At 39.4% G+C, this 27684-nt stretch overlaps 1 protein-coding gene across 9 annotated transcripts in view; it reads right to left on the minus strand.

The window, feature by feature from the left end:
* MID1 (midline 1) overlaps positions 1-27684 on the minus strand; it is a 384641-nt gene that overhangs the window by 100887 nt on the left and 256070 nt on the right. For 7 of the 9 annotated variants that reach the window (XM_063660355.1, XM_063660357.1, XM_054470942.2 and 4 more), the window contains exon 2: positions 20368-21083. In XM_063660355.1, coding sequence (XP_063516425.1) covers positions 20368-21027 — 660 coding nt within the window. In that variant the 5' untranslated portion in view covers positions 21028-21083. The remainder of the gene's footprint in view (positions 1-20367; positions 21084-27684) is intronic. The other 2 variants (XM_063660359.1, XM_054470943.2) reach the window with 1 other exon arrangement.

The raw sequence follows: 27684 nt of genomic DNA on the forward strand, positions 1-27684 counted from the left end.
CATGATAGATTTATATATTTTTACATATCTTCTTTATAGCTATTTTCTCAATGATACTGTGAAACAAACAAACCTATTTTTATAGCACTTTTTTTAATGCCTGTTGCCTGTCCTATAAAGACAACCTCAAGTGCAGAACTTCCCTGGATAAAGATCAGTTCAACCTTCAGCAGTTGTCTTATCACCTAACACTCCCTGTCAGAAGAAACACTTGGTATTAACTCATATCACTCATCTTCTAGAACACTCCTTGGGAACACTTTATTTCATAAAATCCCTTAGGGCTATATAACTCTCAACAGTACTAGAAAATGACTCCCCACTGAGACTCAAGAATCAAGGATTAAGCCAGTAGTGAAGTTTTACTAGGGTGGAGTGAGCAAACTTAGGTGTTGCTGTCCTCACATATGTGAGAGAGATAAAATCATCCTCCAGTATGTTCCTCCCTCTTGCATTTCTCCTAACCATAGACACTTCCTTGATGAAGACAGAACATGCAGCCTAGGCTACGTTATGCCAAAGGGTAGAATAATAGAAATGGTACTACAGGGAATAATTTGTCATCACTGAAAGTTTTGGGGACCAGGTGCAGTAGTTCACACCTATAATCCCAGCACTTTGGGAAGTTGAAGTGGGAAGATCGCTTGAGCCCAGAAGTTTGAGACCAGCCCAGGCAACACGGCAAAAACCCCATCTCTACAAAAAAAAAATACCAAAAATCAGCTGGGCATGGTGGCACATGCCTGTAGTTCCAGCTACTCCGGAGGCTGAGCCGGGGAGATCGAGGCTGCAGTGAGGCATGATTGCACTACTGCACTCTAGCCTGGGAGACAGAGCAAGATGTTGTCTCAAAAAAGAAAGAAGGAGGCCGGGCACAGTGGCTTATGCCTGTAATCCCAGCGCTTTGGGAGGCCAAGGCGGGCAGATCACCTGAGGTCGGGAGTTTGAGACCAGCCTGACCAACATGGAGAAACCCTGTCTCTACTAAAAATACAAAATTAGCCAGGCATGGTGGCACATGCCTATAACCCCAGCTACTCAGGAAGGCTGAGGCAGGAGAATCACTTGAACCCAGGAGGCAGAGGTTGCGGTGAGCCGAGATCACATCATTGCACTCCAGCCTGGGAAACAAGAGTGAGACTCTGTCTCAAAAAAAAAAAAAAAAAAAAGGAAGGAAAGAAGGGAGGGAGGGAAAAGAAAGAAAGGAAGAGAAAGAAAGGAAGGAAAGAGAAAAGAAAAGAAAAAAAGAAAGGAAAAGAAAGAAAAGAAAAGAAAAAACTAATGAACAAACCAGGCATTCTACTCTATCCTTTAAAGCACAATCTCATATATTCTCAAATAAGCCATGAAAAGCAGTTATTGCTGAACCCACTTTATAATTTGGGAACTCAAATTTAAGGATGTTCAGAAACCTCCCCAGAGTCAAGCTTATCTGAGGCAGAGAGAAAATTCAAATTAAGTTTGGTAGGACTGCAAATCACCTCTAACCAAATAAGATTAAGGAAACCTTAATAATGCCAGGAGGATTACTGCAGAAAGCTTCAGAGAAAAACAGTTCACTGCAACCACATTTGCCAGTACCTTCTAAAAGTTTTAAGGACATGATCACACATATCATAGAACTAGGCAAGAAGAGAAAAAATAGTATGACTTAAGTGTACAATTATGAAAATGACCTGTTGTTATTATGCATATTTTAATTAGCATGGGAAGCCCTCATAAATTATGATCACTATTATTTATGTGGCCAAATTCATTACTGGATTATTTTAATCTACCACTGTGTCTTCCATGTCCCCTCTCAAAGGTCCCTCTCCATGAGGCTCCTCTCCATGCAGTTATTATCTCTATGATATCCCTCTCTATGATGTTATTCTCTATGATTTCCCTCTATGATGCCCTCTCTATAATGTCCCTTTCAATAACTCCAGTTCAATGATGGCATCATACAGAGGGATGTCAATTTGTGAAAAACAAATTGATTTTGTTTTTCCATCTCTAGTGTTTATCCCCTCAGGGAAATCACTGATTGAACACCATTTTATAATTGTAAATAAGACAGTTTTGTTTTTTCAGGACAGGAAGCACTTTTATTGAATGTGTTATTTAGATAAAAAAGGGAAGAGGTAGAGTAACTTTCTCTGAAAAACATAGATACGAAGTAACTGCCAAATAGAGATAAATTAATCTCCAAGGAAAATGACCAGATCCAGTGGCCTTTTAACGTTTCAGGAACCCTATTTTTATGAGTGTACTTTGGAAGAAAGGCTATACAAACAGTGAAAAATACCCAAAGTGTCATAAGTACCAAACACATAACTCTCCACATTAATTGTGATGGCTTTCTTTCCACTTCTTCAGCCTTAGTCCATGCTGTTTCCCAAGGACTCGTAGGAAGCATCTCTAGCTATTAGATATAATTCATATTCAAATTTACTCAGATGTATTCAAAAGAAATCTGAGATAAAATATCTCCCCATGAGTCATCAGCACAATAAGGAAGAATTAAGAGATTTTCAACTGATTCCTTTACTGGGTGAAAAGAAAATCAGATCTCCATTTTTCTTAGCTGATTTTTTTTTTCCTTCTTGCTTTGGTGGTCTGATCACGCTGTCTCATTTTCTGACTTCCTAGCTGAAAAAATTTCTTGGATAGGAATATTATTGTCTGGGTTATTACTTTAGTAAAACACATATACTGTGATTATTACTTTAAATTTGGTAAATACCATCAAAATGCAGACCTCTCATAAAGACACAGATAATGAAAATTTCTGCGCTCTAGACTATGAGTACTTATGCTAAGGTATTTGCCTTAACTTACATAAAGGTATTTATTATTTAACCTCTAAAGAAATTGGGTATGTTATAGACACTGCTTCAAACAGGAAAACTGCATCTAGTAGAAGGAAGATCATTTGTTGAAGGTTAGTCTATATGTGGCCTAGCATATGGGTTTCTACTAACCAACCGTGAGATCTAAACCAGGGGTTGGCAAACTATGGCCCACGGGCCAAATCCGGCCAGTCACCTGTTTTTATAGAGTTTCATTGGCAGCCTGCCACATCCATTTGTTTCTGAATTGCCTATGGCTGCTTTTGAGCAGTTCCCACAGAAACCATATGGCCTGCAATGCCAGAAAGATTTAGTAGCTAGTCCTTTACGGTGTTTGCTGACTTCTGCCTTTATGAATTAATCTGACCCTCAGTTTACTCATTGTAACCGAGGGACTGGAAAAGAATAAACTTTTTCCACCAAGTTTGCACATTAGAATCACTTGGGGTAGTTCTGGGGAAACCCCAATGCCTGAGCTGCACCCCAGAAGATCTTGTCCCATTGGGCTGGGCTCCTGCCCAAGGTAATCCCTGTGCAGCCAGGTTGAGAACCACTGGACTAGATATTCGTGATGGCCCTTCGAGCTCAGCGCTTTCATGACATGAACTTCTTGTGAAATAAGTAGTACCTTTCAGCAGGAACAAACGCTTGGAAATTATGACTGAATAAATTCAGCCTCAGCAATGAAGACTCACATCTGATTTATGCTATTCCAAGTCTCTGACTTGAGGAGTTTAGAATCCACAGTTTTGCAAGGATAAAGACGCAATGCTATATAAATATAAATAGTTCCTTTGGAAGACCAACTTAAAATAGACTAACAGATTTAATGAGTTAACTTTTGATCTATGGAAATAATTCACTTTTAATAATATCACAATTAAAACTATTATACATCAAATATAAGCCATTTGGGCGAAAATCTCAGCTGCCAGCCTGTTCTCTGCAGACTCCCCACTTGGAGGAAAGCCTCAGGCTCTCCTGTCTCTGACACAGATGGCTACACCTGGAAGGTAGTCCTGAAAATGAGCTGCAAACACTAGGAAATCTGGGGGATAGCAGATAATATCAAATACACCTAAATCATGTTTTGGGAAGGGATTAAAGAATATTTCATAAGCCTTTGGAGGTTTAAATACTGTTGAAACAGCCTGAAGGCTGGCATGTGCGGGCCCAGACTGCTCAGAGTCGGGCTGGGGGCATGGGTGAGAGAAGCCCGCTGTGCACAGAACTCTGGGGCTGCTTCCAGGCTGCCAGGCTGCCAGGCTGCCACTCAGGGCATCTGCAGATGGCGGGAGGGGAGCTCTGCAATGTCTCAGCTCTCTACATCTCAAAATAGATTTGGTTTAGGGGTCACACTAAGAAGTAAACGTCTGTAAGAGTAAAACTGAGCATTTCTCTTATGTCATTAACAAAGATGCTTTGCTTCGACTCAGGGTATCTCAGCTTTGGCACCACTAACATTTGGGGCTGGATGATTATCTGTTTGGGGGGCTGTCTTGTGCATTCAGGATGTTTAGTAGCATCCCTTGACCCATTGTGCGCCAGTGGCAGCCCCTTCCTCTCCCAAGTTTCGAAAGCTAAGCAATTGTATATTGCTAAGTTTACCCTATGGTCCTCATGATACCTTATCATCCTGTCTCAAAGTGGAATTAAACTCTATTCTGAGGCAATAGGGAACAAAATATACACACAAAATATATACAGTCGTCCCGAGGTACCTGTAGGGGATTCGTTCCAGGACCCCTATGAATACCAAAATCCACAGATGCTCAGGCCCCTTATATAAAATGGCATAGTATTTGCATATAACCTATGTATATCCTCCCATATACTTTATCTCTAGATTAATTATAATACCTAATACAATGTAAAAGCTTAGTAAATAGTTGTTACATTGTATTGTTTAGAGATTTTTTAAAAGTCTATATATGTTCAGTACAAACAAATGCAACCATTTTTTTTTTTTAATATTTTCAGTCCTTGGGTGGTAGAATACACAGATGTGAAATCCACAGATATGGAGGGCCGATTGTATATGTACATGGTATTATTTTATCCTATCCTTTGTGAATCACAAATATTTGATCACTGCTGCCTGAATTAGAGTTTTAAAAATTCAAATGGTCTCTTTATAAGACTTTCTTGAAAGAAATCATTGAGAAGAAACTTGTAGATTCAGAAAGGAGTGCAGAGACCTGAAAGGCATTATTTTGCTTAACTATGTATTTAAAATTTGAAAGAATGGCTGGTGGGCTAGGATTTTCCTTTTTTTTAATCTGATGGGCAGCTTCTACCTACACAATACAGACTGCAATCTAATTAAATCATTACAGGCTTTTTCAACTTGTTTCAACAACTATTTACTACTGATAAAATACCTTGTAGCTTTTCAGAATGCTCTTGTCGTTGAAAAATGAGTAATCAGATATAAAAGAACACAAAATACAGTCACTGGGCTTGAGAAATTGAAACACGATTGGGGAGGGAAGACTTATGCCCAAAGTAGGTTTATTTTTTAATTTTTAATGTTTTAGAGACAGGGTCTTTCTCTGTCATCCGGGCTGGTGTGTAGTGGTGTGATCACGGCTCACCATAGCCTCCAACTCTGGGCTCAAGCAATCCTCCTGCCACAGCCTCCAGAGTAGCTGGGACCATAGGCGTGTGCTATCATGCCTGGAATTTTTTTTTTTTTTTAATTTTTTGTAGAGACAAGGGTTTCACTATGTTGCCCAGGCTGGTGTTGAACTCCTGGGCTCAAGCGATTCTCCTGCCTCAGCCTCCCAAAGTTCTCGGATTACAAACGTAAGCCACTGTACATGGTATTATTTTATCCTATCCTTTGTGAATCTGGCCCAAAGAATATTAAATAATACACAAACAGCATGTAATGATGAAGGAGTGGTAAAAAAAAAAATAGTGAATGTCGGAGATTAGATAATTTTATTAAAAGTTAAATTAGAGTAGTCCTCCATGAGATTTGAGTTGGTCCTTTAAGAATAATCAAGAGTTGGTAGAGGAAGAGCTGGAAGGATTGAGGATTCACTTACATAAACTGTATTGTTTGACTTTGTATAAGAACATATACAGTCATCCCTCAATATCTACAGGGGATTGGTTTTAGGACCCTCCCACAGATACTAAAAATCCATGGATGCTCAGCTCTCTGATATAAAATGGTATAATATTTGCATATAACCTACCCATATCCTGCAATACTTTAAATCATCTCTAGGTTACTTATAATAATTAATACAATAATTATTAATTAATAATACAATTAATAGTCGTTATACTTTGTGTTTTTACCTTTTTTAATTGTTTTTTTCCAAATATTTTTGATTTATGATTGGTTGAATCCTCAGATGCAGAACCCACAAATATGGAGGGCCAACTGCGTTGTCCATATAACTACAGAAAAGGCTTAAAATTTAGAATAACGGGGTAAAGATAGAGGCATTCAAGGAATAACAATAGTAATGGAAAGAAGAACCACTATCCTTTGTCTAGGGCTTCCTAGGGGACAAGCATTATGGAGTTATTACTGAATTATTACCTCTGTTTTACTGATGAGGAATTGAGGCTTGAAAAGTTAGTTTTGTTTTTTTCCCTTAAGTTCGCACAATTCTAAAATGGCAAGGCCAGGACACAAGTTGAAATCAGACTCTAAACCTGTCTCAGATCTGCTGAATCTTATAAACGGTGGCTCATCATGTAATCCCAGTACTTTGGGAGGCCTAGGCGGGCAGATCACCTGAGGTCAGGAGTTCGAGACCAGCCTGGCCAATCTGGCGAAACCCCGTCTCTACTAAAAATACAAAAATTAGCCGGGCGTGGTGGCACATGCCTGTAATCCCAGCTACTCGGGAGCCTGAGGCAGGAGAATTGCTTGAATGCGGGAGGTGGAGGTTGCAGTGAGCCGAGATCACGTCACTGGACTCCAGCCTGGGCTATGCAGCGAGACTCTGTCTAAAAAAAAAAAAGAAATTAAAAAAATACATATATATATGTATACACACATACATATATATATATATGAACCCTGAGTGGCTTTGTGCACAACCATGTTTGAGATATCTTTGTTTTAGAAACCAATTTAAATCTGCAATTCTGACTGATTAGCGATCCTAGAAAGAGGAATGGATAACAGATCAAAAAGTTTTATTATTGACCAACACATGGTGACCATTTTTATATGTATCCACGCTTTGGCATGAATAACTAAATGCAAATATTAACTCGTTTTGGTCTCTTAAGAAATTTGAAATGTTGAACTCATAGACCAAGACTATAAATTTACATTTTTAGCCAGGGTAAATAAATAATCACATTTCAAGTGATGAAATGATTTTAGGGATCATCAGAGATTCATTCATTTATGTTAACACTTAGGTACAGAGAAACTATTGAGTATTGGATAATTCAATATTGCTGTAAGTAAATAAAATGATTCCATATGGATTTCCATATTTCAACTTTGTATTTTTACTTCTTTATTTATATTAGAGTGGAAACTAGCTCATCTTCAATCATAGTCACCACTTCAAAGGGAACTTCTTTGCTCAGTCCAGGGAGCCTGTGTGTCAAAAGTGAAGGCAAAAATACTTGCTCTTTCCATACTCAAACTCTCTCTCTTTCTTTCTCGCTAATTTTTTAAGGGTGCTATGTTTGGACCATAGTTGTTTCTGCTTTAATCATAGGTGACGATTAGTCAAGGGCAAAATAGCGTCCCTGGGTCTGAGTTCCAAAACGTAGTCATCTGACTATAGTTATGCTTTTGAATTTTCCATGGCCTCATGTTCTGCATTGTTAAAGATGGTTCCTATTTACCCAGCTGCTCCCACCCACTAAATGCTAGGCTAGACACTTGGACCTATATTATCTCATTTAATCCTCCCAAGATCCCTAATGAGCAGGTATTATCATTCCCATATTTTTGGAGGAGATACGTGGTTGTTCCAAGGATCAAATAATACTTGAAAGTGCTTTGCAAACTGTCAATCTGGAGATTTACAAATGCTAGTTACTATTCTTGGTAATAGCTGGTTCTTGGTGTTTGATCAACAAACACCCTTGAACCACATCTCAAAACAACTTAAAGCAGCATCTTGACAGATTACTCCACCTTCCTGTACTACCACTCAGCCCTGACCTACAAGACAGTTTTCTAGAGGTATGGAGGCAGCCCTATGGCCTTGCCTAATATGTTTTCAGATGAACGTTGTATTGATACATAATATTTGTACATATTTATGGGGTACATGTGATATTTTCTTACATGCATAGAATCTGTAATGATCAAGTCAGGGTATTTAGAATGAAAGAGCTACTGGAACCAGTTAACAAGCTGGACACTATAAATAAGTGAGGCCCTTGTTTGCTGGGACCCTCTAGAGCTTAAATCAACAATCCAGAGGCAACAATAGCATCTCCCTCCAAGCTCCTTAAGTGAAATGCATACGGCTTCCCCATGTCTCCTAGATCTTTCAGACTCACTCACACAGGCCATACTCAGTGTGTGAGTCTAAAAGCCTGCCCATTTCACTTTTTTTGGCTTTGAATCTGACCATGTCAACCAAGAGCGACTGAGCTCTAAACAGCTGTGTCAAGGGTCAAAGAAGGGGGAAATAAACACTCTACCAGGTCAGGATATTCATCCTAACACCTAAGTTGGTAAAAATTCCATAACAGATAAAGCAAACCCACCAGCTGGCTTGGTTAACACAATAGCACTTCCGCAAGTTTGCTCCCATAATATCTTCCTAGGGATGGATCCTTTCAGAGTGGAAATGACATAAACTGCTTGTGAGCCTGGATATTTATCTGACCTATTAGCCCTGTTCAGGAAGGAAATGGAGACCTCTGAGGAAAGCACGTGAGAAGGGCTACCAGTCCAGCCCGCGAACAGTAGACCTTTCATAAGAAAGCGTCCAGCTGGCTTTTTTCATGGATTGGAGTCTTCATATTTTGCCCTTACTTGCAATTCCAAATGACTGAACAGTGTGAATGTCACTGTTTGTTCTCTGTAAATGTTGCTTTTTATTGAAATGTATTTTCACTTCAGCTTTTGGAATTAGGCAATTTCCAGATATCAACACCAAAGTCAGTGGTTTATTATTATTATTCACATTAAAAATTATCTCGTTGATTGAGCTCCATGGAGCTCTTTTCATATCCTGTCTATATATTCTTATTACATGTTATAATGAGCTCTAGACCATGGAAGCAACAACTTATCTTTGTTATTCATTTCTGCATTCCCAGAATTTACTCAGTGTTTATCTCATAGTAGCTACATAAAATATTCCCTGAGTAAACAAATAAGGTTTTTTCTTTCTTTTTTTTTTTTTTAAAAAAAGCAGGATCTGATAAAGCAGATAGGGAAAAGAATATTTTTAAAGGCACAAAAGGAATAGAAGCTGCTCATGATTTCCATATTGTTTCAGTAATAAGAACCTAGTCTATCCCAATGTAAATAAAAACCATATTTTCCAGATTTTCCCCCTCAATAAATAGCAAAAGAGATATAAGGGAGGAGGCAGACGATGATACCACTATTCTAGGCACCCTGCACAACTGGCACAGAAAAGAGCACAGAGAACAAAACACCCCAGGGCCCCTACAGTGGAGGGGTTGGAAGCTGCCTTCTTCTACAACTCCTTCACTTCAGCGCTTTCCTCTTCCTCCAGCCCCAGTCGATATTGAAGTTCCTCCCTCTTCCTATTCTAAGAGGGAGAGCTGCTAACACACAGCCCAGGGCCAACTTGCTTCATCATTTACTCACATACCAAAGGCAACCCTACAAAAAAAAAAAAAGCTAGCCAGCCCCCTGAGCTCGTCTGACTAGTCTAGGCTTACTGTGTATCATGTCACCCATCTTTTCCTCATTTGTCTAGATGTGTATAAATGTGACAGCCATAGTATAAACCAATGCCAGCTTTTCTTTTCTTGGAAACAGCTGTAGGTGCTCTGACAGCACCTGTGGTGCTGATCCAATCAGATTAACCACGCCCCTGCCACCCGCATCCCCAGACTTCAAATTGGGCCTTGTTTTTAAAGCCATTTCTTTCAATTCACCACTCACTGCTTCTTAAAAGTCCATTTTACTACTTAGCTTGGTTTAGAAAGGACAAATCAAAGTTTCCACCCAATTATAATTCCCTTGAGAGTTGTTCAAAGTTTCCCATGTCAGCCAGAAACACATATCAACCCTATAACCACTGAGTAATTTATGATACTGTCAAGAAATCCACGATTGGATTATACCAATGAAGGTTTTATTGTAACAGTAAATGCCCAGATAAAATAATACCTGGTGTACATCCAACACTTACTATGTGCCAGTCACCATGCTCGGCACTTTATAAGCATTTTCCTTTTTGATGCCACATGCAAAATGTGTTTTCCTTTGTCAGCTTAAAGGCCATACCTCATGGGTACGCAACACCGTTGTGTCATACCCAAAAGTCCAGAATATAAAGTGATTAAGTTTTAAATGGATTTTTGCAATTGCATTTGCATCAGATTTTTCCAGAATGTTTATGCCACACACTGAAAATAAATTAAATCTTTAGCCACATTCGGTTTCTCAGACTACTCATGCCCACTTCATGGCAATGTAAAAAAATTTACCAGTCTAAGAATAATCTATATATTAAGACATTCAGGAAAACAATTATCCTAAGAAGGGAATTAGTGAGCCCATTAAGTTGCAACCATAATTCCTTTGTTTCCTCATTGACATCACTGTCCTAACTCTGCTTTCTTTTGCAGTGTCCCCGAGGTTGTCTGGGTCCATGTACATGAACACAGCTCCAGGCATGAAGTCTGGCCCTTCAAGATGACCAAGTCTACACTGGCTCAGCTATAGAAAATGTCAGCATGGGAGCATCTTCTAGGCAACTTATTTTGGTGGCCCTGGAGGCATCATTGCAAAGCCACATCTCTGCAATAATTCCCAGACAGCATGGTAAGTCATCATCCTACACCCATGAGGCTGGTTAATTGCCAGGCCAAGTGGGCATTTAAAAATTACCGTAAAATCATTGTGTTTACTCCCGAAAACCTCAGAAGAGACCTCAGAAATTTCAGAACCACTCAAAAGGCAATCCTGCCTGTGCTGGCTGGCACTGTTAACCGCTGTAGGAAGTAGCAGGAAAGACACAAAACTGGACAGCAGGGAACTGTGCTCTAGTCCTAGTTCAGAGTCACTAACCCACTAGGTCACTGAGGAAAACTTCTTTTACTATTCTCAGCCCTACTTTCCTCATCTGCAGAATGAGGATGGAATGACATGAGCTCCAAGGTTGCTTCTGGCTCTAAAATATTATTTTGGTTTATAGTGGGCATTCGGAGGTTTGAACAGCATTCTCCTTATTGTGAATCAAAAAGCCAGAAGAAATAACCATGCATTGTCCCCACTGTGTCTTACTGCACTAGAAAAGCAGGAAAGGAATCACATTTGTGTCTGTATCTAAGAGCCAATCAGCAACGACATCTCCTGTTTCTTCCTAGTTTTAAGGGGCAGGACCTTGAATCTCACAATTTTACATGTTTCTGTTGACAGGGTGGTGGTTTTTGACCTGTGATACTACTTCTTTCTGCCAATTAAAAGAGAGACCACAAAATCTAAAGTAATGTGAATGTCTCTTCTCCCTTTTATTTCTTCCATGAACACAGTAACCCTATCCATTCTTATATTCTCACATGAAATTTATTTCAGAAAATATATATTAACCTCTCTCTCTTAAAAAAAAAAACAAAAAAAAAACAACACTTCACTATTACTCTATAGAAAATAGTAAAAATGGCCTAAACCCTTAACCTTGCATTTAAAGACTTTCAAGACCTTCCGTCTAGGTGACTCTTCCAATATCCTCTTTCCTGGCTCCCCAGTTGGGAGCTCCCTGTGCTCTAGCTAGGATTGTCTAAAATTCCAAAGCTGTCTTGCCTATTCCTACTGACAGGTCTCTGCTGGTCTCACTCCTGCAGAGCACCTCACTCTTCTTTGATGCATAATCCACAGATCTGTCAAAGCAGCTTAAATCCCACCACCCTGAAGCAAGGTTTATTGTCTACTCAAAAGCAGATTCATCTCTTCCTCCTCCGAATCCCAAAACACTCGTCTAATGCATCAATTCTGCACATGTCCATCAACAAGTGTTTATTAATTGTCACGTCTCTGCCGTTTGGCAGGTGCTTTAGAAACAAAACTACAAAACACATTAAAGCAACAATATATACTCTTATCTCACATACACATAATACAAGACAGTGGTTAAAAAATATTTGGCAGTCAGTCTACATCCAATGTCCGCACACTTAACCATTACACATTCTGCCTCCTAGTTTCTAACAGTCATTCTGACATGTGTTGCAGGCTTTCTGTAGGCCAGGCACAATGCTAAGGCACATGAAACACTTTATTTTGCTCTCCCAATTTTCTGTGAAAGTAAGTACTATACATTAGCCCTGTTTTATAGACGAGTAAAATATAGCACAAGAACGTTAACAAGGTGCTCAAGAATTACGTTTACACAGCCACATGATGAAGAGGTACCATGTGTACTTGTATGTGCATTTTTCGAACTCTCTGAGCTTACCAAGAATGATTCCAACGATAATAAATCACTAGGCAATAATACATTGCTCTCTGCAGGTGAAGGAGTTGAGAGAGGACTCATCCAGAAAATAGACAGGTGAGGAGGAGGAAAAGGAAGCTGCCTTGAGTTTCCCATTAAGAACATATGCCTAGAGATGCTTTCTTTTATTCCATCTATCATAAATATCCTTGTACCAAACTAACAAAATTAAAATATAGTTTTAATATATTTTACAAATATTTGGAAATCTTATTTTAATCACATGGAAACTATTAAAAAATATACATTGCAACACACTGTATACACGTTTGGAAATATCAGACTGTATCTCATAAATACGTGCAATTATTAAGTGTCCAACTAAAAATAAAAGGAAAAAAATACATATCTATATTGCAGACTAAACAAATGCTGCCATGAAATTAGTACAAACAGAATTGCATATTGGAGTCAGTTGGAACTGGTGAAACTCCATATAATTACAACATTTTAGAAGACATGTGTCTGAGTTATTCACATACCACATGGCGAAACATCATATAGTGTGTCTGTATTTTAGATTAAAATCAACTGGGAATTATTGTGAACAAGTTTGAAAAACTATATAGGGTTACACAAAGAACATCATACATGGTAAAAAGTTAAAAAGGAATGACTGATAACAGGGATTTTACAGACATCTAGTAAATTCAATATTGTTTTCTAATACAAGGCTTGGAAATGGTAGGTGCAGTGATCCCTTTTCTGGGAAGCCTTTCTCCATCTCTCAGGACTGGGGTCAGTACCTTTGCTTTGGGCACAATGTGCTTCCCGCCACCATCAACAGAGAAAGTATTTAGTAGCTGTTGGAATGCCCTACTAGACTATAAGCTCCATGAAGGCAGGGACTGTTACTGTTCATATTACCTTAATTAATTAAACACATATTAACTTAATTTTTTATGACCTCTCAAAAAACCTATATTAACTTTCATTGTGGGGTTTTTTTTTTTCTTTTGAGACAGGGTCTTGCTCTGTTACCCAGGTTGGAGTGTAGTGGTGTAATCACTGCTCACTGCAGCCCTGATCTCCCAGGCTCAATGATCCTCTCACCTCAGCCTCCAGAGTAACTGGAACCACAGGTACATGCCACCATGCCCAGTTGAATTTTTATTTTTATTTTTAGTAGAGACAGGGTCTTGCTATGTTGTCCAAGCTGGTCTCAAACAACTGAGCTCAAGCAATGCTCCTTTTTGGCCTCCCAAAGTGCTGGGATTACAGGTGTGAGCCCCCATGCCCAGCCATATTGTTCTTAATAACAGGTTCAAAAGGCCTAAAGCAAGCAAAATGACAGAACTATGAAGAGGACTAGAAAATTTCACTCTCGGCAAAAAAAAAGCCAGAAGCATTCCCTTTGAAAACTGGCACAAGACAAGGATGCCCTCTCTAACCACTCCTATTCAACACAGTATTGGAAATTCCGGCCAGGGCAATCAGGCAAGAGAAAGAAATGATGGGTATTCGAATAGGAGAGAGGAAGTCAAATCATTTCTATTTGCATACGACATGATTGTATATTTAGAAAACCCCATTGTCTCGGCCCCAAAGCTCCTTAAGCTGATAAGCAACTTCAGCAAAGTCTCAGGATACAAAATCAATGTACAAAAATCACAAGCATTCTTATACACCAATAACAGACAAGCAGAGAGCCAAATCATGAGTGAACTCCCATTCACAATTGCTACAAAGAGAATAAAATACCTAGGAATACAACTTACAAGGGACGTGAAGGACTTCTTCAAGGAGAACTACAAACAACTGCTCAAGGAAATAAGAGAGGACACAAACAAATGGAAAAAAAATCCATGCTCATGGATAGGAAGAATCAATATCGTGAAAATGGCCATACTGCCCAAAGTAATTTATAGATTCAATGCTATCCCCATCAAGCTACCATTGACTTTCTTCACAGAATTAGAAAAGCTACTTTAAATTTAACATGGAACCAAAAAAGATCCCATATAGCCAAGACAATCCTAAGCAAAACGAACAAAGCTGGAGGCATCACACTACCTGACTTCAAACTATACAAGGCTACAGTAACCAAAAACAGCAGGGTACTGGTACCAAAACAGATATACAGACCAATGGAACAGAACAGAGACCTCAGAAATAACATCACACATCTACAACCATCTGATCTTTGACAAACCTGACAAAAACAAGCAATGGAGAAAGGATTCCCTATTTAATAAATGGTGCTGGGAAAACTGGCTAGCCATATGCAGAAAACAGAAACTGAACCCCTTAATTACATCTTATACAAAAATTAACTCACGATGGATTAAAGACTTAAATGTAAAACCCCAAAGCATAAAAACCCTAGAAGAAAACCTAGGCAATACCATTCAAGACATAAGCATGGGCAAAGACTTCATGACTAAAACACCAAAAGCAATTGCAACAAAAGCCAAAATTGACAAATGGGATCTAATCAAACTAAACAGCTTCTGCACAGCAAAAGAAACTATCATCAGAGTGAACAGGCAACCTACAGAATGGGAGAAAATTTTTGCAAGCTACCCATCTGACAAAGGTCTAATATCCAGAATCTACAAGGAACTTAAACAAATTTACAAGAAAAAAACAAACAACCCCATCAAAAAGTGGGCAAAGGATATGAATAGACAATTCTCAAAAGAAGACATTTATGCAGCCAACAAACATATGAAAAAAAAGCTCATCATCACTGGTCATTAGGGAAATGCAAATCAAAACCACAATGAGATACCATCTCAAGCCAGTTAGAATGGCGATTATTAAAAAGTCAGGAAACAACAGATGCTGGTGAGGCTGTGGAGAAATAGGAATGTTTTTACACTGTTGGTGGTTGTAAATTAGTTCAACCATTGTGGAAGACAGTGTGGCAATTCCTCAAAAATCTAGAACCAGAAATACCATTTGATCCAGCAATCCCATTACTGGGTAGATACCCAAAGGATTATAAAGCATTCTGCTATAAAGACACATGCACACATATGTTTACTGCAGCACTATTTACAATAGCAAAGACTTGGAACCAACCCAAATGCCCATCAATGATAGACTGGATAAAGAAAATGTGGCACATATACACCATGGAATACTATGCAGGCCTGAAAAAGAATGAGTTCATGTCCTTTGCAAGGACACCGACGAAGCTGGAAACCATCATTCTCAGCAAACTAACACAGAAACAGAAAACCAAACACCGCATGATCTCTCTCATAAGTGGAAGTTGAACAATGAGAACACATGGACACAGGGAGGGGAATATCACACACTGGGGCCTGTCTGGGGTGTGGGACGAGAGGGGGGAGAGCATTAGGACAAATACCTAATGCATGTGGGGTGTAAAACCTAGATGACGGGTTGATAGGTGCAGCAAACCATCATGGCACATGTATACTTATGTAATAAATCTGCACATGTAGCCCAGAACTTAAAAGTTAAAAAAAAAAAAAAAAAAGAAAATTTCACTCTCTGAGTGGAAGGCCTAAGTGCACCTCTCCTAGTCATTAATTGATTACACAGACTGAAAACATTAACGAGCTTATGGAAATTTTGAAGATACAATAAACTTAATCTAATATTTATTAAAGGATATTGCATCCATAAGTGAGACCATATGCAATTGTCTTGAGCCCTGATCTTAAGGGATTTAAACTAGAAACCAATAAACAGAAAGACACATTTCAAAAAATACACATATTTGTAACTTCAAAAAAAAACCCTTCAAGATAAGACTCTTCCCACAAAAAATATACCAAGTCCAAAGTTGACTTGTATCCATCTACCAAACATTCAAGGAATAGATAAAATATTTTGAGTGATGGGAATATAGTTATTATTGCTATGTTTGTTGTCATCTCTCGCCTGCAGAATGAAATATCCCTAATGAAAATACTGGTCACTTGAATTTGTCTCCAACTTAGATTCAGGAAGATTATAATATTAAATAAATAAATAAATAAATGCATGTATGTATATGTATATGCAAATATGTGTGTGCATCACACACCATAGCACCAGAACCTGCACTATGCCTGCTACTGGTTTTCAAAGAAGAAACAAGTTATAGAAACTATAATAAAAAGTCTAGCTCAGTATACACTTACAACTTTCCTAGTTGCAAACTGGGAAAGATTTTTCAAACATAGCACCTTACAATCTATAAATTAAACCCAAGAATGAAATCTCATGTCTTCACTTCCGGATAAAAAGTGCTACATAGAAATGCTGAGCTTTAATTTGAACTTTTAAATCAAACTATTAAAAAATTACAATGGGATGATCCGTTGAAAGATGCATTATACAAACAAACTTCCTCAGTCAGCCTTTAGAATAAGAATAGCAAAACAATAGTTTGGAACTTCAGCTTCAGCTAATTTGAAGGGGCTATGCTGAAACTGAAAGGCAAGGAAAGGTCAGTTTTCTTCAATTTGTATATTTTTATAGGTATAATTAGAGAAAAGAAACAAGAGCTCCAACCTTGTATGTTGGAACAGAAAAAGAGGAACTACCGCATTTTAATTCCTTGAAAACTCTGGAATGCATTAATTATATTAAATTCTCTTACATGTTATGTGGTTCACAAATCAAATTTTTCCTCCAAGTTTGAAGGACTGAGAGGTTTCTTAAAATTCAATTAAAATGATGTAAAGAAATATCCACATTATGGATATGCTCCACTTAGAGACCTTTGCACTTGGCAGGAAAACTTTTCTCTTTTTATCTTAGTAGAGTTTAGGAAATGCTACCTTAATTTTCTCTTTGCTTCAATATTTCATGAGTGCCTCTCAATGCATAGTCTCCAAAAGCGTTAGATTGCTGACACGATGCTATTTTACATGATGTGGATGATTTTATTTGTACGAGTTCAACATGTTGGAATTTTTATCTTTTTTTCTTTTACACTTAGAAAAAGATTGTAATGTACAAAATGATATTCTGATTTTTTATATAAACACACATCTCTTATACTGAGATCTAATGAGTAAAATATGTCCCCCAAAGTTTAGTATTATTGCAAGAAATTATTCTTCATAATAATTGCAGAATTCCCTTCTTCATATAATGAACTTTTACTAACAGAAGGACAAAAATGTTTCCAAAGACACCAGGGTCCTTACATATGCAAATTAATAAAGCAAATGTATTGTCTTATCAATGAAAGCATCCTCAAATTCCTCCATGCTTTATCTGTGTTCCCACATGATCACAAATCCACATCTATATGAGATCCTAGAGCTACAGAAAAATGCATGTTCAGAGCACATTTCAGACCAAAGTAGTAATTAACAGAAATATAATTCCTTGGTTTTGGTCCTCTTGGTATGCTATTATTTCCTTCAAAAATCAACATTTATATTGTGCTTAGGTTTTAAATAAAACAAGGATGTATATATGTTCATAAGTATGTGATAACTGAAATATCAGACATCCAAATGTCATAATTATTATTTTTAAAATTCTAACATAAGTGGCATGTTTTAAAACAAACATGCTATGTTGATAAGTTATTTGTTCAAATGCTCATATCTTGTTGAACGGCTGTAAATGTGTTTCAGTGCATTGGATGCTGTTTATATGCTTATATTTCTGTAACTAGGAAATAAAAAGAAACCACATCATTAATTGTCAGGCCCTCCATGTGACAGTACAACAACCGATAGGCCACTGGCTCAATTAAAGTGTGCAGGGCTCGTAACTGAAGAGTTTCGTTTTTATCACAAAGAGGGCTAGAGCATGACAGGACTTCTTCATAAATTTGGAGATGTTATGTAAATATTTAATAACTCTGCTGTGACAGGCCATGAGTACTGAGCAGAACCTGACCACAAGATTTAAATAAATATCAAGCCTGGGAGTTGTTAAATATTGAACATCATTATGATTGTGGTGTTTTAACAAACAATCATTAAAAGGTAGTGCAAATCCAATCAAAGGAACATTTTTAATAAAGAAACGAAGATCTGGCATGTTTACATTTTGGAAAACAAAAATCAAACATCTCTGTTCAGTTATCCTAAACATTCTCCCTTCAGCTCCACCACCAACCAAAAAAGGGGTTTAAAAAAAAAAAAAAAAAAAAAAAGATTACTTTGGTTTGTAAAAATTAATAGCCTTATCAATTTCTGCAGAATTTGCTCTAGAGGCACAGCTCATACACGCATTGCCTTTGCTATGATTAACTTTGGTGGTACTTTTCTCCGGTGCTGCCATGCACTGTTCTGGAAAGCCTGTCAGTGGCTGTCTTCTGTTGTCTGTGTCACCTGAGTCCTTGTGCTTGACTTCCTCTACATGGTTTAAAGATGGATTTGCACCAGTAATTCTTTGGATACTTGAAGTGAAACATGCTGCCCAGGTGATGCTTTTGTTGCCCAAGTGACATTGAGAAGCAGGAATTCACTTCAGCATGTCGGCTTCCCTCAACATGTCAAGAAATAGCAAAGCCAAATCCCAGATGTGGCCCGTTAATCCCACTGTCACAGAATAAACTATGTGGTTCCAGTAAACACAACCACGCATTAGTGCTAAGAAGAGGTGATAGAAACCATTTGTTAAAGGTGACACTGTTTTCTAAGTGATAACACTCTTTTGATCATGTGATTCATTTTGTTTGCTCAACAACATGGTATGTGTTTTTCCTGAGAGGAAGGACTTCAATATATATTTACTTAGAGCTTTTAATTTATACTTCCTTTCTTTTAATTGGTGTCTTGTGATCTAAAATTAGCTGATGAACATAGTATCTCACTCAAACTCTCTCAGCTGAGTTTTCAATAATTACACCCACCGTTGCCTGAAATTGAACAAACATCTGGAGACTTGGCTTCTTATTTCTTCCCTGGTGCTTTCTGTCCATACTTAGAGAGTGATTTTTTTTTTTTTTTTGAGAGAGAGTCTCGCTCTTTTGCCCAGGCTGGAGTGCAGTGGTGCGATCTTGGGTCACTGCAACATCCACCCACCAGGGTCAAGTGATTCTCCTGCCTCAGCCTCCCGAGTAGCTGGGATTACAAGCACCCACCACCACACCCGGCTAATTTTTTTATTTTTAGTAGAGATGGGGTTCCGCCATGTTGGCCAGGATGGTTTTGAACTCCTGACCTCAAGTGATTCACTCGCCTCGGCCTCCCAAAGTGCTGGGATTACAGGCATGAGCCACCACGCCCTGCCTAGAAAGTGATCCTTTTATTTCACATATAGTCATATTAATCATTATCCCCCAAGCTGGAGTTAGGTTAATAATTTCATGTAAAAAATGAAGTTCAAATAGTCTTGACTGTAACCTTACTGAATAAAGAGCCTACACGGAAAGGAATTCTTTCATGAAACCTGAGACTGTCAGAGCATTGCATTTCACCAATAAGCTGGATATCGTTTACACAAGGAATAAAAGGTCACGTGTCCTCTAAAACCCCACATTTGCTACAGACATTCTTCCCTCTATTCTTTTGTTTGTGCAGTAACTAGATACAGGTACAATGAGAGTGAATTAGTCTTCCCAGATGAGTGAGAAAAGTAAATGTTCCCCAAATGCCCAAAGCCAGATTTTATCTGTCATTCTCTCTCTCTCTCTCTCTGTCTCTCTCTCAGAGAGAGGCAGCACTCTCTTTGGAAGAACTGTAAGGATTGAAAATGATCCAGAAAAACTGCACGGATTGAAAATGATCCAGATTTTTAGAATTTGCCCTCACCTTGACAACGCTAAAATTACAAGCAGCAGTCAACTTTTACAAGATACCCTTATTGTGTAACATTTATAGGCTGCCAAAAACATGCTAAAACTAATCAGATAACAAAGGTGAGGAGAAAACCTTCACCTGCCATGTAGCTAGCAGTGAATACACTTTTTATTTCCATGACATTTTCTGGCAGAAAGGGGTTGGCTTAAGGCAGATCGGACTAACCTTCAATTTGTCATAGCGCTCACTCAAAGCTGCCACCTGATGATCGCGGTGCCGCCCAACCAGTTTACACAAGGCACAGATTAACTGGTCATCGGTCACACAGTACATATTCACCTTCTCATCCTCATGCTCCAAGCACATCAGCCCCCGGATGTGAGAGTCCGGAATTGGCTCAATCAGACGATGGCCTGTAAAGGGCTTCTTATTCGGGTGAGTGGCTTTCAGGCAATCGTCACAGTAGGATACTTCGCAAGTGACACAGGTCTTCACAGCATCCTGGGCAGGATCCTGGTCACAAAACTGGCAGAGGACCTTCTCGGCAGAGGTCATGGTGTTGGCGTCAAAGGCCCGCTCCCGACGGGTCTCGCTGGGAGAGTTGGGCCCGCTCACTGATGCTTTCTGGAACCTGTCGATGATGTTCTGTAGGGTGACGTTGCGCTTGAGCCCGTCTAGACCTCGCTGGCTGAGGGTGATGACATGCCGGCAGGTGGGGCACTGGAAGGCGGTGATGGACTCCACGGACTCGTTGGTGGCACAGTGTGATACTAGGATGCGGTGGGCGCAGTTGAAGCAGAGGCTGTGTGCGCAGGGCAGTAGAAGAGGGTCCTCAAAGAGCTCCAGACAAATAGGGCAGGTCAGTTCTGACTCCAGTGTTTCCATCTTCAGGCAAAGCTCTCTTGTGTCATCAGCAAAACCCAAGGAAGCTGATCAGCTATCTGGAAACAAGAATGTAAGATGTGATTAGACACAGGGAGGTCAACCATAGGGGGGTGTCAGCTTTGAATGCGTCTCAGAATAATTCCAAACACAGGTCATGAAAGTGTAAGTGTGTGTACATTCCAAATAATTCTCTCTCTATTCACTGGGGAAAAAAGGAGGAAAAAGCATCCTGAGCCATCATATACCAGTTAACATTTTCTCAAAGTTCAGTAACTGAAAATTTGCAATTTTTTTTTTTTGCAGTTTTGTTTTTTAAAAGGCCTCATTCAAAACTAGAAAGTAATTGAAACTGTAATTTCCATAATTTGTATTTAATCAGAATAATCTTATTGTGTCAGAGTCAGGTTTAACCTCGCACAGAAAATTAAAATGTAGAAATATTCATCAATAAACTAGAGTCTTTTATAAATTTGAATTTATAAACTTACATATTAAGGTATATGAGATTTAAGGACTTTTACTCTGCAATACCAAACCAGGTTTCAGAACAGTAGGAAGGCAGTAACTATAGAAATGGGCATGAAATGTACATGAAATCAAATGTGGGGATTTCAGCAGAGATGATCGTGTTTAAGTGTGGGATGTCATTTTCCAAAATATATTCCTGAGAAAAAACATTGACTTTCACAAAGATGATTGTGATAGAGGCAATATTTTTGGCATGTGTTCATTATGCTTCTGAATAATTCTATTGTTTAATCCAGCAGTGGGACGTGGGTAGGCAGAACGAAGCGGAGAAAAATATCTGGGGGCTTTTTCAGTGGCTGCAGTAAGTTTGAGTACCAATGACTAATATTTAGAGCAACGATTTATTTAATTAGAACAAGGATTTCAGTGGTTATATTCATGTGATAAGTTATGTTATGACAATGATAACGATTACAGTTGAGAAAGCAATTTAAGGAGGCTTACAAAACTGCTGAGGGACCCTTTTGGCCAAAAAGATCCCATCACGGGCTTGTCACTGTTGCCAGCAACAGGCCAGGCTGGCAGGAGGTCCAGCCTCACACTCAGAGCTGTGTTGGCCTGGGTATGACCTCTGCTAGCTTTGTTGCTCTCCTCCAGGCCACCCGAGGGTGGCCCAGCTGCCTGCTTCCCTTGCCATAAAGACCTGAGTGCTTTTGTGAACTCTCGTCTGCCTTCCCATCAAAAAGAGTGTAGAAAGAATTCCACACAAACCCCAGTTCATCAAGGTGAAGAGGCCTCATGCTCATTAGCAGGCCTGGGAACCAAGCCGCTTTGAACCTTCTCCCTTTCAAGACCATTAACAGAGGTCTACACACCAGTGATGGGAATATTAGATGCAGCCCATTGCAGGCTGTGGGAGAACAGTGCAGTTCACCCAGTGGTTGGGAGGTTCAAATCACCCATGGGGGTGGTGGGGAGAGCGTTCTCAGCCGGATTTATGGGAAGGCTTCACATCCAAAGCTATGTTTAGTGATTCTGACAATCAATCGTTTGTATTCACACCTCTGCTTATTTACAAAATTCACGGTTTCTAGAATACCCTGACCCCTTCTGAAATAGCATCCCTCAGAAATACCATATGGTGCTTTGGTGAAATTAATGCTCATCTTGCTACCAACTGAATGGTAACTGATCATTAAAAGTATAAAGTATGTCCTGAGCCTGTTAAAAATTAAACAGCTACTGGCTTCATAAAAGCCTGGTATCTTAAAAAATCTTCAACCATTCACTAGCATTTATTACATAGGAAAGAATAAAAGAGCAACTGTGACTTGAAATATTAAAGCTTGTACGTCTTTCTATAACCTGCAATGGAAACCCTAGGGTTGCTGTTGTAAGAAACATATCATCCCCACTTGGTCTGTCACCTCTTCCTACAGATGGCTCAGAAGAAATGGAAAGGTTTTTACCTATTAATAATTATTTTGGTTAATCACAGAAAAATGTAGAATTATCTTTAAATCAAAGTTCTTCTACCTTCTCATCAGAAGCATACAAATTAAAGGAAAAATGTAGCCCTTTTGGTCTGCTTTGTTCTCAGATAAAACAAGAATGCCTACCAGTGAATCTCAATAGAAGGATGAGCATCAGATTATGTCTGGAGAGCTATGATGACTATATTTTTAACGCAGATGCCAGGATTCCATCCCAGAGAGGTGTGATGAGAATTTCTAGAAAGGATTCCACTGGGGAGACCTCAGTGGAAATACTGACATTTTATTCATTCCTTCAACAGATGTTTACTGTGTGCCAGGCACTGAGTTAGATGAAGAAGCCAGAATCTGGGGTTCACATCACCTCATCTCTATTATCATGGGCCAAGCCAGCATCATCTCTTATGTGGACTATCATAAGACCTTTCTAAATGATCTTTTGGCTTCTGTTCACTCCTGCCCTTCCCCTTATAGTCTATCCTCCACTCAGAAGCCAGAGAGCCTGTTGTTGTTAAAACATGACAGAACATGCATCTCCTTTTGCTCTGCCCTGTAAGGGCTTCCCATTTCACCCAGAGAGAAATTCACCAGAATAAACCAGCCCCAGAAAACACAGACTCAGACAGTGAGCTCACTTCCTCCAACGCTACCCACTCCTTTCTCTGCTCTGGGCACATGGCCTCGTTCTGACTCCTCAAACATGCCAAACACATCAATCCCCTGCTCGCTCCTGCAAGGTCTTCAGAATCCACATGACTCTCTGCTCCAGTGTCACTTTCTCTCTGAACCCAGATAAAACCAATTCTCCTTCTACCACTATACCACCTACCCATCGTGGCAATTCTTCCCCCATCTCGGTTTATTTTTCTTTATAATATTTATCACTGACATATTCTTTTAGTTTATTGCTCCTTCTGTCCCCACTGTCCTCAACACTAGAATATAAGCTCTGTGAAAGCAGAGATTTTGCTTTGCTCTTTGAAGAACGTACCACCAACACCTAGAACAGCACCCAGCACACAAAAGGACTCAAACATTCATTGATTCCATTAAATGTACTGACTTTTCAGCTAAAACCAAAAAGAATCAAACATAGCCCTTGACTTTAAGGATCTCTCAATATATTTGAACAGAGGTCAACAAACTTATTCTATAAAGGGTAAAATAGTAGACATTTTTGGCTTTGTGGGCCAAAGGGGCCCAGTTGCAACGACTCAATCTACCACTGTAGTGCAAAAGCAATCAGACACAATACATAAACGAATGAGTACGGCTGTGTTCCAACATAACCATATTTAGAAAAACAGGTCACAGGCCAGCAATGGCCTGCACATCTTATTTTGTTGAGCCATGTATTAGAAAACAGAGGCATATACAGATAACCAGAACATAAATGAAAATCAATTCTCAGAGAGGTATGAATAAAATGCTGTGTGGGCAACAGCGGCAAGGATGGTGGAGCAAGACTTGGACAAGCACTTACAAGTTTCCAGTGCTAATGGGAAATGATATGCAATGGGCTTTCAATCTGACATCAATGGAAATTATGTGACTCGAGTGCTTAGGGGCAACTCATGTAAGAACGATTTAATAGTAGCTGCTCAAAACTAGATATTTTCTTTTATTGCCATAGCACCTGACATAGTGCTTTATGCAAGTGTCTGCACTGTAAATGGTTAATTGTATTAGGTGAAGACAAAATACTCAGATGTGGTAGGTGAAGTTCAGCCAATTTTCTAAATCTTTTGCCTGTATGCTACCAAAAAGGAAGGGGTTTTGGTTTGATATCTATAGTGCATCCCACTTTTTCCACTTTTACCCAGATTTTACAATGGCATAGATATCATTTTTGTTAAATGACTCTACAGTATCTTATTTGTACTCATTCCATTCCTTCTTCTAAAAGAAACTTAGTACGGTTTATTTTCTAGCTTTCTTTAAAATATCTTTTTGGAGAAATTAAAATGCCATTCATTCCTTTTTTTTTTTTTTTTTTTTTTGCCATTCATTCTTTCACCAAATACTTAAGTTCGTCTATGTACTTGGTCCTGAGACAAGTACTGGTAACACCTGGCCCCTGTCTCCATGATCTTATGGTTCATTCCGAGAGAGAAAATATGAACAAGGCCAGGTGTGGTGGCTCATGCCTGTAATCCCAGCACTTTGGGAGGCTGAAGTGGGATGATCACTTGATCCCAGGAGTTTGAGACCAGCCTGGGCAACATAGTGAGACCCTATCTCTACCAAAAAATAAAAATAAAAAAATTAGCCAGGAGTGGCGGCACATGCCTGTAGTCCCAGCTACTTGGGAGGCTGAGGCTTGAGCCTGGAAGGCTGAGGCTGCAATGAACCATGATCATGCCAATGCACTACAGCCTGAGCAACAGAGCGAGCCTATATTGAGAAAAAAAAATGAACAAGGTGTAATGCAACATAAAAAAGATGCACGCCAAAGACAGACAGGGACTAATCAACTCTATACAGGGGGAGAGGAGACAGGGAGAAGCTTCCTGAAGGAGGTAAAGTATGAAGTGGGTTTTAAAAGATGAACAGGGATTCACCAAGCAGATAATGGTACATGGGTGGGAATTTTATGCAAAATGTTATCTTTCTTTTGACTCTCTCTCTCTCTATATATATATATCTAATACACACACACACACACATATATATAGCTTATATTGTTATTTATATCATTAATAACAATATCAGGCCGGGCATGGTGGCTCACACCTGTAATCCCAGCACTTTGGGAGGCCAAGGTGGGTGAATCGCTTGAGGTCAGGAGTTTGAGACCAGCCTGGCCAACGTGGTGAAACCCCGTCTCTACTAAAAATACAAAAAATTAGCTGGGTGTGGTGGCGTGTGCCTGTGATTCCAGCTACTCGGGAGGCTGAGGCAGGAGAATCACTTGAACCCAGGAGGCAGAGGTTGCAGTGAGCTGAAATCATGCCACTGCACTCCAGCCTGGGCAACAGAGCAAGACTCTATCTCAAAACAAACAAACAAACAACAACAACAAAAAACCCCAATATCATAAAACAGCAGCTTTTGCCTTTTCTTAACTGTCATAATGTAATTTCCATGCCTCAAAAAAAAAAAAAAAAAAAGCTTCTTCGTTTTTACTTCAATAAAAGGAAATCACACATGCATATTGTTGTCAGGAAATCCTATAGCTTAACATTTTTGTGAATGGGCAGATTGGTCCTTATTGAGAAGAGGATCTAGATAATCTTGAGAGTCCCTTGCAACAAACTGGGAATGGCAACAAATCACAGCTCACACCTCTGCCTGTCCATGGTTTAAACATCTAGAACACAGCACAAAATAATGAATGAAAGGGGAGAGAGCTGGACAGGTGACGGGATAATCTAAGACATTCTGCAGTTCTGCTACTTATTAGCTGTCTGCGGATCCATGGGTGAGTGTCCACAGATGTTCCCTACAGTCCCTCTAGCACTCATTCTAATCACTCCCCTAGGCAGGAGAGTCTTTAGTGACAGATTACAGTGAAGCCCCACATTGTGGGAGGCATTGGATACATCTTTTGAAGAAACTTTCTTATAGATTCAAGATTTATGAGGCAAGTACTTCTTTAAAATGGGAAATTAATAAATAGATGTTTTGATGGAAAATAATGATGTAAATGTTTTCACACCTCCCTTTTCTTCCTTTCCTCTCTTATGATGTCCATTTTGTGTTGCTATAACAGAATACCTGAGGCTGGGCGATTTATAAACAAAAGAGGTTTATTTAGCTCGTGGCTCCACAGGCTGGGAAGTACAAGAAGCATGGTACTGGCATCTGCTCAAGAGAAGGAACTTTGCATTCTCATGGGAACTAATCCACTCCTGTGAGAACCAATCTAGTCTCCACGAGAGCAAGAACTGACTACCTCAAGAAGGGCATCAAGCAATTTGTGAAGGATCCATCCCCATGACCCAGACATCTCCCACTAGGCCCCACCTCCCAGTGCTACCACATTGGGGATTACGTTTCAACCTGAGTTTTGGTGGGGACAAACAAACCACATCACTGTATGTCACTGAAATTGTACTTTTCTAGTTTTCCTCTGTCTAACCACTGCTGACTTCTACCACTTGCTAATCAAAGCCTAAGTGTTTTCTGATGGTCTATGGTTCCTTTGATAGGGCCATCCAGTTTTTTGTTTGTTTCACGTACTGCCTCTCTGAGAATGACTGCTAGGCATGTATCCCAAGATGGTTGAGAACCCCTTTCTGGCACCCAGTTTAGCACTGACAGTTCTTTGCTACATGTACTGCAAGTGCCTCAGACTTGGAATGCACATCATGTGGGATTTATCCTCTTCCCTCATGAGCCTGTCTTTGTCTTCTCTACAGGGCTCCTGGTGTCTCCTCACAGTGCTTCTGTCCTCCTGGTCACCAGACAGCAGACACCACAGTTTCTACTCCTCCCTCTTTGGGGGAGGCACAATTATGGTCCCCAAAGATGTCCACAGCCTCCTCCTCAGAGCTTGTGAATATTTTAGGTTATAGAGCAAAGAGGACTGATTGTTGCTGATATAATTAAGATTGCTAAGTAGCTGACCTTGAGATGGGGAGAGCAGCATGGATCATCTAGGTGGACCCAAAGGAATCACGAGGCTCTTTAAACATGGAAGTGGCAGGAAGAAGAGTCAGAGTCAGAATGATGAGATATGACAAAGACTCGACCA

The sequence above is a fragment of the Pongo pygmaeus genome, chromosome X (assembly GCF_028885625.2).
Source record: "Pongo pygmaeus isolate AG05252 chromosome X, NHGRI_mPonPyg2-v2.0_pri, whole genome shotgun sequence".
NCBI classification, from domain to species: domain Eukaryota; kingdom Metazoa; phylum Chordata; class Mammalia; order Primates; family Hominidae; genus Pongo; species Pongo pygmaeus.